This window comes from Myxine glutinosa, chromosome 2 (assembly GCF_964187855.1).
Source record: "Myxine glutinosa chromosome 2, kmMyxGlut1.1, whole genome shotgun sequence".
Taxonomy (NCBI): domain Eukaryota; kingdom Metazoa; phylum Chordata; class Myxini; order Myxiniformes; family Myxinidae; genus Myxine; species Myxine glutinosa.
The window spans coordinates 55,434,239-55,448,247 of NC_136262.1; the positions used below are offsets into that span (position 1 = coordinate 55,434,239).

A 14,009-nucleotide genomic window follows, 5' to 3' on the forward strand; every position below is an offset into this window, starting at 1 on the left:
AGAAATGTTCACAGTGTGAATGGTGGGATGTCCTGCAAAGCTCGCTTATAGTGCGACTAAAATGTTTTTATGTGGCATCAAAAAGCCGTAAAAACGCAAAGGATAGGGCTGCAACTGTAGAAGCAGGTCATGCTCATGGCTCGTGGAAGATATATTTTTTTGCACATCTCCATTGGCTTTGTCCGTGGCTTGTGGAAGATATGTTTTAGAACTGTGTCACGCTCGTGGCTTGTGGAAATATTGTTTTTGCACCCACGAAAAACCACGAATATGCAAGACACAGGGCCGGAAATGTAGAAGCAGGTCGCAATTTATCAACCGCGAATACACGGAACCCACGAATGTTGGGACCACGAATGTCGGGGACCGACTGCATTTGCCAGAATAAAAAAACAGGCTATAAAAAGAACATACAAGGAAATTATTGTGTTAATAATTGCCAAAATATATGCCAATTCTGGAGAGTTTTTCTGCCCTAAAGCAAAATGGACCTGGAGGACGTGTTCAATATCGTGTTTTGGTTTTTTTTACAACTAAAATGGCCGCAAATCGGCCATATTTGATTGCATTGTGAAACAAAACGATGTGCACATGTATACCATCATAAATTGTCTTTGTACGAAGTATGAACAAAATCGGTCCAGACATCTCCGAGATATGGTTGTGGATGCATGGATGGACGGACGAACGAGACCCAATCAATAACCCCCCATTTCGGACCAAGTCCAAAGGGGGCTAATAACCACGCATGACTATAGATCGAGTGCAAAATTCTCTTTAAAATACCAGAATAAACGTTATTGATGAAAATAATATGGCCATTCCTGCCTATATCCACACACACACATCATAGGTGTGGATTAAAACAACAAAAAATGGTAACATGAGCAATGTCAGGTGTTTCTTTGATTTTCCAACTTCCTTTCCAAGCTACTGTTAAAGAAGCAAATAATATAATTTTGCACAATGAAATTTGAAAGCTTTCAAACCACTTCATCCAATTAGTTGCAGGACTTCAATTGCACCAATCATAACACATTATTGTGGGGTGAACTGACACACCATGCCAGACATTTGACTTAAGTTTGTCAGCGCAGGAATTAGTATTTTTGTCAGGGTGCTGGCGATAACTCACCTACTCTTCATGAACAACACCATGGGATCTTTAAAGACAACAGACAACCAGGGCTGACAGATGGGTCCCCCGGCCCAACATCCTTCCCATTGACAGTGCACACATCCATGCAAAACGCCAGGGTGACAGTTCATAGCAAGTTTGAGATTCAAACCACAATCAAAATATCACATCGATTCATAAATTCTGAATCCGTTTGGTTCAAAATATCAAATGATAGTAAATAAGTGATAAGAATTCCTGCAATTCATCAATTTGCTCTCAAAACAGAGTGAAGAAATAATGTACATAAAAACTATGGTAAAGTCAATCACTACAGCATATTTCACCAGCCTTAGACACCTTTTATTTTAGGAAATTACAAATCAATATTATCATAATGAATATTAGTCCGTGGGCTGAGTAGGGTTTACATGCACCCCCCCCCCCCCCCCACAACTTAACTTCCTGGGTATGTCCATGTACCCCCCACCCTAGGGGTTAGGAAAAACCATGTTAACAGAAAAAAAACTCATTCCCTCATAGTTTGACCTCTGGTGACCTCATTAGTGACCTCATTTGCATATAACACATATCATTGTAAAGAGTGTCCCAGGACAAACATTTTGAGGGGTCATATGCAACCATAGGATGACGAGGTAAAAAGTTATGGCCATTTGAATTTCGCCTACCCCTAATTTTCGGAAATCACTGACACAGGGGGGGGTAACATCAAAATATGCGTGGGAGGTACCTTGGGAATGAGTTTTGTTTCTGTTAACATGGCTTTTCCTAACCCCTAGGGTGGGGGGTACATGGACATACCCGGGAAGTTAAGTTGTGGGGGGGGGTGCATGTAAACCCGACTCAGCCCACGGACTATATGCAATTACATTTCTCCAATCTATTCTCAAAATCCAAGCATGTTTGGAGACAGTTGATAACTGGAAAAAGTGGTCATGCAAGTCAGGCAACACAAAGCAGAAATGCCTGTGCAACATGTCACTGCCAAAACAATGGCTTATAGCCTATGGGGCTTCAACCACAAAGGTATGCTTGGATATCTTTTAATGTAGATTGATACTGCACTGCAATATATTTGCCAAAAAAAAAACCCTTCAACGAGTTGTTTTTCTGTGCAATTTAATGCCATTCCAACAAACAATACCATACAACAGCATGGACAAAGCAAAATAATATTACGTAATCCACAATTCAATTTAAAGTCTCTCTGGCATGGAGAGTTCATTTGTGAATGTTGTCAGTACTTGCCTGTCCGGAATATGGTCGGTGGTATGGGGGTGGGTGGTGAGTGGTGAGGGAGGAGAGTGGGTGAAGGGAGGAGGGGGGGTGGGGTGAGGATCCACAGACGTACCTCCTTCGTCTCAACCTGAAAGCAAGGTTTGAGCATGTCACGCAAAGAGCAAAGCTGCCGTCGCTCCTCATCTTGCACTTGCTTGATCTGCCAATAAGAGGACAATGTTAAAAAATTATTTATAATCTACATAAAGATTTTTAAGTGTTTGTGCGTTTGTATGTTTGCCTTATTCTTTCACAGCCAAACCGTAGCACCTAGACACCCCAAATTGTGAGTACTTCAAAATCTGGGTGAGGTTTTAAGCTACGACATGTTGGCCTAGCATCTGTTTTGAAGCAAAAGGCCACGATAAAGTATATCTTGGGATGTAGGGTCAGGCAGTGATGTCGCCAGGCCACAGGCAAAAGGTAACCACCACAAGGCCAAAAACTCTACAGCGTGTCCGACACATACCGAGAAACCGCCGGGAGCATCCAAATCAGTAAGAACCACAAAACATTGAGCGTGTAAGGGAGCCAGTTTTGAGAAGTCGGCATTACTCCAGCCGAAAGCATGCATCAGCCTTAATAATTTCTCACACTTCACTACGCCGCATATTGCATAAGGATTTTAACTTTTATCCCTATAAAATTCAAACTGTCCAGGAATTAAGCCAAGATGATGAGATTGCCAGTACAGCAATAATTTTTGTGAGGGAATGCTTTCATTTATGGACGGAAATGAAAACCAAAACATTGCTAACAATTTGTTCATGTCTGATGAAGCAAATTTTCATCTGGGTGGCTATGTCAAGCAAAATACTCATTTTTGGGCAGCCGAAAACCCAAGAGAAATGCACACGAAACCATTACACAGTCCCAAAGTCATAGTGTGGTGAGCACTTTCGTCGTTCGGCATCATAGGGCCTGACTTATTTGAGAACGATAACGGAAATGCCGTCACTGTTACTGCAGCTCGATATACCGATATGGTTTCTAACTTCCTCGCCAGAGAATTAAACAGATTTGCAGAAGTGAGCCCAATGACGTGGTTTCAGCAAGATGGTGCAACCTCTCACACCGCCAGAGTGTCCATGACTATTGACGACTGCAAGGGCGCTCTTTCCAAAGCATGTCATTTCCAGAAACAATTGCCTGTCTTTTTCTGGCGTTAGCTGAGCTTTGACACCCATGTTCATGCAATCGGAAACACAAAACCACTCATTAGATTGTATGGCTGGCCTTTCTGTAAACATTTTTTCAACACCTGGCAACAATAGACATTGCACATGATGAAGAAACGAAGCACAAACATTCGTTCCACACAGAGCAGAGTACGTATTTGCAAACAGTTTTTGCTCCTCAGATGCAACATTAATAACATTAACTTCACTTTTCAGTTTGGATTTAGTATTGCACTTTTTGACCTATTTCCAAAAAATTGCTTTACACCTACATTTTGCACAAGAAAGATGCATTGAAGCACAATATATCATCAGTAGATAAGCAGATATATCTTTGGTAAGAGTTTTGTTCACATCTTATGTTCATTTTGCACATGAAACAGTAAAATATCAAAAAATGTTGGGTGGACCTAAACTTTTGACTGGTAGTGCAGTCAAACCATGGCCTTACCTGAAACACATAATAATGATATAACTACGAAAGGGCCTATGATTTGCTACATGTTGCAATGTGGACTAACTAAGGTGCAATTATTTCAATTAACAGCCAATTTAGGGGAAATGTACACAGGGGTTATTTACAAGGGATTTTACAACTAAATTTACAAAGTGAAGGTTCTAAAAACCACAAATATATATATATATATATATATATATATATATATATATATACAGTAAATATTTTGATGTAAGGTGCAATGGGCCTGTCAAATGGTGCCCATGCCCATTCCACCTCAAAAATGGGAAAATCCCCAACACAGATACACCAACCACTGCATCTCACCGTTTGCAATTCGTTGGCAAGTTTGTCCACGTGCATCTTGAAGCCTTCTACAACCTTCTGGCCATCCTGGAAAAAGCTGGAAGACGAGCATCGTTTCAATGAAGATGGCCAATGTGGAAACAATTGTGATGCATTCAAGAAAGGAAGGAATAAAACTTCACCGACTAAAAGGTGTACAAATCAGATGCAATACGCAATGAAGTTAATATACCAATTATCAACGATATCAACGAATCATGGCTCGGTACCGAATTTCGATCTTCCGACTCCCAGCTTCAGCTTCCAAGAATTTCGATTCCAAGTATTGGTTTTGAAAAAGAGTTGACATACACTACTCACAATAAGTTAGGGACATTGTGGGAGTGAGTTTATTTTTTTTATAGGGGTTAGGGTTAGGGTATGGAAATCAAGAATGCTTTTTTTTTTTTTCCACACTCATTAATAACCATAGAATTAGGACCAACAACTTTTTTCAACATAATACACAAAATCAACCACACCGAATAACCTGCCAATATCCCAAACTTATTGTGAGTAGTGTATGTTGTGTGCAGCAGATGAGATGGAAGGGAAGTGGTGTGAGAATGGTGAAGGGTAGGCATGGACAGAAATAAAAGTTTGTGTGGAAGGCGTGCATGGTGTTGGTGTCCTGTTTTCTGAGGAGTTTGTAGACAGTGTGGTGAGTGTGACCAGAGTGAGTGCAAGGTTGATGATTGTGAAAATGATTGGAAAGCTCTTGGTGAACGTCATCTCGGGATATGCTCCGCAGGTCGGTCGGAGCGATGGAGAGGACAAATTCTGGTGTGCAATAGAGAAGCTGATGGAAAACGTGAAAGATGAGGAAGTTGTTGTGCTAGGAGACCTAAATGGACATGTGGGAAGGAGTATAGACGGTTTTGAGGGAGTTCATGGGGGTTACGGATATGGTGTGAGGCATGGAGAAGGTGAAAGGATTTTGGAGTTTGCTCATGGAGCTGGTTTGTTGATTTGTAATACTCAGTTCCAGAAAGAGGATAAAATGCTCGTTACATACACGTCAGATGGATCGACGACAACCGTTGACTACCTGATGGTGCGTAGGCGAGAGATAGGGGGCACCTCCGGGACACAAAGGTGATCCCGGGGGAGGAGGCCGTTTCACAGCACCATTTGGTTGTCTACGACATAAGGGTGAAAGGTGCAAGGCAAGCTTGGCAGGTGAAGTACCAACCGCGAATCAAGGTGTGGAGGTTGAAAGCGGTGACAGTGAAGGAGGCATTAAAAGAGAGGCTGAGTATGGTAGAGGTTGATGTGGTTGAGCTTGAGAGTGGTTGTATGTCAATGAAAGATAGTCTGTGGGGAGCAGTTGGTGAGGTATGTGGATGGACAAAAGGACCACTGAGGCACTTGGAAACATGGTAGTGGGATGATGAAGTTGGAAAGAGGATTGACGAGAAGAGGAAGAAGTTCAAGGTGTGGCAGAAGGCGAAGGGTATGGGGGCAGAAAAGGCAGAACATGAAAGTTATAAGGCAGCCAAGAAGGCTACAAAGAAATAGGTAGCAAAGGCACAGGAGGCATGTAGGAAAATGTTCGAAGAACGCTTCGATTTGGAAGAGGGTCAAAGAGAGCAGTATTCAGGATTGCAAAGCAGATCGCGAAAGAGGTGCGATGTGATGGGAGTGGGTTGCTTGAAGGATGAAGTGGGACAAATCGTTGTGGACCCAGATGGAAGTAAAGGAAGATGGAAGAGATATATGGAAATGCTGTTGAATGCAGAGCATGAATGGGATGGCAACATAGATAGTAACCCAGTTTTAGGATCGGCAGAGAAGATAACAGAGAAGGAAGTTGAGGAAGCGATAAAAGCAATGAAGAGTAGAAAAGTGGGAGCGCGGACGGGAGTTGTAGGAGATATGTTGAAGGCAGCAGGAAGTTGGGGTGTGAAGAGAATGACAGAGATCTGTAATCTGGTGGTGAAAGAAGGCCGCATTCCAGTGGATTGGGAACCGAGTACCCTAGTCCCTCTGTACAAGGGGAAAGGTAACCCTCTGGACTGTGGCTCGTATCGAGCGATGAAGTTATTGGAGCATGGAACAAAGGTATTGGAAAGGGTGTTGGAGAGGAGGATAAGGAAGAAAGTGAAGAACGACAAAATGCAGTTTGGATTTATGCCAGGAAGAGGAACGACAGACGTGCTTTTTATTGTAAGGCAGTTGCAGGAGAAGTACATGGAGAAGAGGAAGAAGTTGTTTCTTGGGTTTGTTGATCTGGAGAAAGCATTCCATAGGGTTCCACGCGAAGTCGTGACATGGGCATTGAGGAAGTTAGGAGTGGAGGAATGGTTGATCATGGTAATGTACGATCAGTAGTGATGGTAATGTACGAGAGAGCGTGCACAGTTGTTAAGGACAAAGGACGGGAACAGTGGTGAGTTTGAGGTGAAGGTGGGAGTGCATCAGGGGTCGGTAACAAAGTCCACTACTATTTGTGGCTGTGATGGAGGTGCTCTCTCGGAATGTGAAGGAGGGTTTACCGTGGGTTGTTGTTGTGTGCAGGTGATATGGTGTTGATCGCGGAGAGTATGGATGGACTGAAGGAGAAGATGAACAAATGGAAGGAATGTATGGAGACAAAAGGTCTGAAGGTGAATATCGGAAAGACGAAGGTGATGGCAAGTGATGGCAAGTGGTAAAGCATGTAGTGAGGTGGAAAGAACTGGGAAGTGGCCGTGTGCTGTGTGCAGGAAGGGCGTCGGAGTGAACTCCATTCAATGTACAATGTGTGCTGAGTGGGTTCATCAAAAATGTAGTGGCCTGAGAGGGTCAGTAACCAGTGTGGCAGCTACATTCAAGTGTAAGGTGTGCACAGAGGGAGCTAAAGATGGAGGAAATATTGAGTTGGATCTTGGAGACGGCGTGAAGCTGGAAGGTGTGAAAACATTTTGCTACCGAGGAGACATGCTGAATGGAGAAGGTGGATCAGACTCGGCAATGGTTGCTAGAGTGAGATGTGCATGGAAGAAGTTTCGGGAACTGAGCGGTGTGCTGTCGAGGAGGGGAGTGTCGTTGAAGCTGAAGTGAAAGGTGTATGCTGCATGTGTGAGAAGTGTTATGATTTAGGGGAGCAAGACATGGGTAATGAACATAGAGCAGCAATAAAGGCTGGAAAGGGTGGAAATGCAAATGGTTCGGTAGATGTGTGGAGTGTCGTTGAGAGAGAGGAAGACAAATGATGAATTGCGAAAGATGATGGGAATAGAGCCTGTGATGGATGCTGTGAAGAGAAACAGGTTGAGATGGTTTGGTCATGTGTTGAGGAAGGATGAAAGTGACTGGTTGAGAAGAGTGATGGAAATGAATGCAGAAGGAAGTAGAGGATGGGGAAGACCGAGAAAGACTTGGCTGAAGGTGGTGGAAGAAGAAATGTGGGCAAGGGAGTTAACAAGGGGAGATGTAGAAAATAGGGCAAAATGGAGAAGATCGTCTTGGGACCCGCAAGGCTAACCCCCGCTCTAGCAGGGAAAATGGCCTTAAAATGCCTGTTGTTGTTGACTACTCCCAGCCCAAAGCCTCAACAATACTGCCACCCGAAGATGTGACATACTTGCATTGGGCGTGGTAATATTTGATGAGGTTTTGTAGAAGATCAACACCTTTTTTCGTTTTTATCTCATTCACCTTGATGAGGTACTGCATATGAGGGTGACAGAAAAGGAAAGCATATCACGGTATGGACATAAGCATCATTCCCCTTAACTTCAAGTGAACAATATATATATATATATATATATATATATATTGTTGCGGATATGAGGACTGTATTTTTTTGATTGTGTGTATTATTATTATTGCTCGAGTCTGGCCCCTCCTGCCTCCAGTGTTGTGTAAAGGTCAAAGGGCGTTCCAGTAGTTAATTCCATAAAGCATCCATTGAAGGACACTATAAAACCCTTGTTCAGTAGCTTATATCTTTATTATGTGTTTTAGGGTAAGGCCTTGTCTTCCATTAAAATGACACTCCATTGCACCAAGTGAAATAGATAGATTCCCTTCATTCCCATTCCCAAAAACCTCCATTTCCCCTTTCGTCATGGCCAAGCCTCAATTTGCCAATTACATCCCCTCCAAAGCCGCCATTGAACATGTGCTTGGGTCGGGGAAGAAAGGCGTGCCCGCCCGTCGTCATCAAGGGCGGAGCCAGAGGGTCGCGCGACCAACCATGGCCGAGGTGAGCACACCGATGGGCGTGTCCTGAAGGCCGGCGGCTTAATCGCCGGAGGCGTTATAAAAGCGCGGGCGCAAGAGTGATAAGGAGGGAGTAGTCAGAGCAAAGCTGCGTAGAGAGGTCCATGACAAAGAGAGGTCCATGACAAAGAGAGGTCCATGACAAAGAGAGGTCCATGACAAAGAGAGGTCCATGACAAAGAGAGGTCCATGACAAAGAGAGGTCCATGACAAAGAGAGGTCCATGACAAAGAGAGGTCCATGACAAAGAGAGGTCCATGACAAGAGTGGCGGTTGCATCCACAGCAGCTTGAGCCACCGAAACTGCAGCCACAGCAGCGTGGGGCCTGGACGGCAGTTTGGAGCAGGGCCGCGAAGGAACGGCGGCTGCCCAACGCGCCGATCGGGCTGCCGGACCCGTTGGACCTCCCTCTCCCCCCAGCCATCCACCTGCCATTCCTATCATCATTCCCCGTGTAAGTGTGTTCGTAGTCTGTCTTTTGTCTTGTCCCTGGGAATAAGTTAAGCCTGTTAGATAAGCTAGTATTTTCACTGTGTCTCTAAAAGCTTCTGTAAATTATTTTCTTATCTTTCCTTCTCCTTGGTTATTTTGAGCCTGTACATAGTAAATAAATTTAGTAGTATTTTCCACCTTTTGCCTTCGTCTTCCTCTTCTTCACATCCGTGTCGTCTTTGTCTTTTCCCTCATTGAATAGCTGTGGCGCGATACGGCCAACGTTCAGGGAATCGGGTTTAGTCGGGGGAAAAACTGTTCGGCCGCAGTGCCTCCGCTCGGCAAACAACATCCTTAACCGCGGACCGTAACAATATATATATATATATATATATATATATATATATATATATATATATATATACACACATCTATATATATAGCTATATATATATATATATATATATATATATATATATATATATATATATATATATATATATATATATATATATATATATATTTTTTTTTTTTTTTTCATCCATGTTGGTCATTTATCAACTAGCATCTTGACAACCACTTCAAGGAATCAGGAAGCACAGCCTCAAGTATCAGCAGCTAATGCCTTGAAGTTTAAATACCTCGAGCCAGCCTTCGTAGTCACCGATGTGGGGTTCCATCCGTGCCAACAACAATAACATATTTGAAGATGATATAGTGCGCAGGGTTCCATCCGTGCCAACAACAATAACATATTGAAGATGATATAGTGCGCAGTTGCAATGCAGCCTTTTTCCACAGCTGTATCCACATAACCTACCTGTACTCCTAACCTTTTAGGGACTGTGTGAGTATATTGATAGAAGTCTCCACATGCTCCACTTCTGATTTGTCATCCATTTTTCTGTACCTTTTCTATTTTCTACACCTTCTCTCTTTCATGGACCTGAGGTTGTTACTTTTCCTCTGGATAAGGTCAACCTCTTTGTAGATCGCTTTGCTTCTAATTCTCCCTTCAATGACCAGGGACATAATCTTCCTGATTTTCCAGCTCGTGCAGACTCGTGATATACCTGTTCATTTTATCATTCCAAAGAAGATTGCAAGAATTATTCGTACTCCAGATTCCTACAAAGCAACTGGTGCTGATGGAATCCCTGTAATTGTACTGAGAAAGTGTTGGACTGAAACTGTTGTTGTTTATTGCCCAGCTATACAACTTGTGCTTGTCTGATTCGGTGTTCCCTTCATCATCGGCGAGCAGTTCAGGCCAAAAAAGTGCTCTAAAATTGGTTGAGGTGGCAAGTTTAATGCCACAAGCTAATTGTTATTTTTTGAAAGTTTTGGTCCTGACTACATTACAAACCAAAAATACACAGAATCCCTTTGGAGGAACATCTTGAAATGACGTCATCAAAATGGCTGACGTTTTGTGATTTTGATACTATACTGAGTGGTATCGTTCTCTGATAAATCGTTATCTGAACACCTTTTCACTTGTTTTTTTTTTCAATTATAATTTAGCAACATTTAAGAGGATTTTTTGGATCATCAGGTGAACAGAAAGAGTAAACAGGCACTAGAGGGTGCTCATCAATATGGCCGACCATACATTGAATAGCTCGCAAGTTATGGATAAGTATAGTTCTCTTCTCCATTATTATTATTATTATTTTTTTTTGTATACAGAGTCGAGGCTCGTGAAAGAGCTAACATTTATCAAACAAACAAGCAAACAAAGTATATAAAAAGGGGAGCGGTCGACAAGATGGGGAGAGAAGGGGAGGAAGCACACAAACACAACATTTGAGAGCAGGGACATCGGGAGATGTGTGGGAGGGGGAGGGCCTGGGGGGGGGGGCAGGATAGGTATAAAACGCAAGGACACCAAGGACTTCCAGGAAAGAAGTCGGCACCTCAAAAAGTGGATTTGGGGTGAAATTAGCGGGGGAAGAAAAGATCAAGGTTTTGGATTGGGAATATAAGAGATTTTTAGATAAGATTTTTAGATTTTAGATTTTTTGGAGAGAAGATAAGAGAGATTGCGGAAGATAAGAGAAGATAAGAGATAAGAGATTTTGAACAGCCGTTTTAAAGACCTGGAGGGAGGAGTGCGATTGAAGAGAGTGAGGGAGTTTGTTCCAGAGGCGGGAGAAAAGAGGAATGAAGGAGTGAAGGTGAGCAGAGAGTCTTGATTTTGGCAGTTTAACCATAAGAGGGTTGCAGGCAGATCTTGTGCGACCTGTAGGAATATTTGGGGGACAGAGCCCAGAGAGAGCTGGGGGAGCAAGGCCGGAGAGGAGTCGGTAGAAGACGGAAAGACCACCAACCTGCCTGCGGTGAGTAAGTGAAAGGCCCTCGGAGATGACGTCATCGCGGGAGATTCCAATGATTCTGAATGCTTTGGTTTCAACAGCGTGAAGACGAGCTAGGTGTGAGGCAGGAGCACCAGCCCAGAGGGGGAGGGCAGTACTCCATTGAGCTGCGGATGAAAGCCTTGTATGTGGTGAGGAGCTCAGGTGTGCCAAAGGAAGGACTTCGCATGACGGAGGATGCCCAGTCGGCAACTGGCTTTGGAGGCCAGCTTGGAAATGTGGTTTTTTGTCATGTTATTGATGTATTTCCTCTGCCTTTGTAGTAGCGATGATGTCATTCCATGTTTTTCCTTGTAAAGAGAATTCTTATACTTGTTAAATGTTATGGCAGCTAAATTTGATATCTGTACAAGGTTTTGGCCTATACTAAAAGAAGCCAAAGTTACCTAGAATCCATTACTTGGAACATTGTCAAATGATGTAATCAAAATGGCCACTATTTTGACATTCAATATGTGAAAAATTTAATGTATTTTTTTACACACTTTTGTTGAGATTGTATAATGAATTATACTGCAGGAAAGTATCAGAACCATCTTTGACCATTTTTAGAATAAAGGGTAAAGCTAGCTGCCCAAGTTGCATAAAGCCATATGATTTCAATATTTACGTGTTGTATGTTTGGTATTGTGACAACATCTAATTCCCTACTTTCTTTGTTTTGTAGACAGACTGATGTGGTAGGCCCACGGCTTAAAGGGACAGTTACGGAGGGACAACAAGAACCATCTACAAGTACGGGCAGAATCAACATCTTGAGCACCAATACATGGTTCATTTGCAAATGCTATCAAAGCTATACATCTGAAAGAAACATTGATGCTTGTAAACGAAAAATAGTAAGCGATTGTGCAAAATCTACCCACGACAAGGCAGCAAGAACGGTTTACTCAGACTTTAAGAAGAAGCTACACGGTGGAATGATTGTGCTTCTTCCTGAAATATGGAAGCACTACAAATAATGTCTGGTTAATATGGGTGTGAATCCCAACACTGCCAAGCCCACAGATCCTTTTTCATCAAGGAAAAAATTCACAAAATTTGTGGAGACAAGATATCGTTTTATAGTCAGAAAGGATTGCCATATATAGAGTCTGTTCAAACACGATTACAGCAAGATATTTGCTCGAAAAAAAATGCAAGACTTATTAGAATTCGATATTCACCCAGAGCTGATTGAGAATGAGGATGAGGATGGTTGTGATAGCAACAGTGAGAATCAAATACTTCACACTGCAGTTGGCATACTTCGCAGAGATATAGAGCAGATTATTAAAGATTACAGTGTCTGAGAATCAATCTTTTTCAAAATTTATATTCAGTTACAGTTCAGCTTGAGTGGAATATCATTGCACCAAAGTGGTGTAAAGCACACTCACCTCACACATGTGTAACTGGAAAAGTCGGCGCTCTTTATCCAAATCCTCAGCGATCTCAGCACCAGTCACCTCAGAACGTATCATTCCGTGTTGTCTCGCATGTTCTTTCTTCTCTTTCTCAATCTTCTGGCTGTGAAAATAGGGCCAAATAAAGAGCCCAGAGGGATGGGTACAGACAGGTTTTGTACCCCTCAGTCGTTACAACTTTCCACCTCGTCGGTCCTGACGTAGGGCAGCTGAAATTATTTGAAATGTTATCCAACTGCAGTCTTATACAATGCCTATCGAGGAGATAAAAAGGCAGGATGAGGGGAAGGGAAAAAGTCAATTTAACATGTTAATCATTTTCTTATCTAACTTGTTAATCGAAACAGCAATCAAGCTTTTCCAAAGATAAAATTCTGTGAAGTAGAGTCAGAGAACAGGATGTCCTATGCACTATCAATTTTATCTGCTCCGATTGGTCAAGGCACCATTACTCGCAAGTGCAATTAACATCGTGCAAATTATCTCATTTCCTTGCGGTAGCCTAATCCTGAAACACGGGAATGGAGTGATCGCAATCAAACAAGCAAATCTCCACAGCCAACCAGGAAATCATTGGTTTTTTCCCCCCCAGAAGGGCAATTTGACCTTCACAGATGCAACAGGGTTGAATCACGAATTAAATTGCACAAAGACGCAGATAGAACTCACAACTTAGCTTCGTAGTCTTTCCAGGCCTTGTCAAAGGGTTTCTTGAGGTCCTGCACATCACAAACATCCACTTAGATGAATTATTCAGACAAATTGACAACTCAATACAGTATATAGCACCCTCACTCCCCCCACAGCCCCTCTTCCCTTGCCCCCCCCCCTACCCACCCCCAAAAATTTTTAAGAGTTGGCATTAACCCATCATGCCCTCAAAACCGAATCTGGACACTGCCGAGGCAAAGCAGTCATTTTGCCAGCGATAGTGTAAGCTGCATTATGAATAGTCATCACTTTGGAGAGCAAAATGAAGCATTTATGTCAATATTACCATGAGCACCTATCGTTTTAACATGATAGGTTATTGGTGACGAGACAATACTCGCACCTCACAAGTACATCTCTGAAGGTGAAAGCTAGAGTTATAACAAAGCTCAAAGGTATGATGAATAACTGGATGGTCAAGCAAAGAAAACACGAAATTAAGAAAACTATAGCACGATGCTTCAATAATGACATAGCCGACA

At 42.6% G+C, this 14,009-nt stretch overlaps 1 protein-coding gene across 2 annotated transcripts in view; it reads right to left on the minus strand.

Moving 5' to 3' along the window:
• Positions 1-14,009, minus strand: part of LOC137421784 (arf-GAP with SH3 domain, ANK repeat and PH domain-containing protein 2) — a 170,413-nt gene that overhangs the window by 77,779 nt on the left and 78,625 nt on the right. For both annotated transcript variants that reach the window (XM_078773312.1, XM_078773311.1), the window contains exons 5-9: positions 13,486-13,535; positions 12,790-12,919; positions 7,962-8,047; positions 4,379-4,454; positions 2,490-2,576 (exon numbers count right to left, since the gene is read on the minus strand). In XM_078773312.1, coding sequence (XP_078629438.1) covers positions 2,490-2,576; positions 4,379-4,454; positions 7,962-8,047; positions 12,790-12,919; positions 13,486-13,535 — 429 coding nt within the window. The remainder of the gene's footprint in view (positions 1-2,489; positions 2,577-4,378; positions 4,455-7,961; positions 8,048-12,789; positions 12,920-13,485; positions 13,536-14,009) is intronic.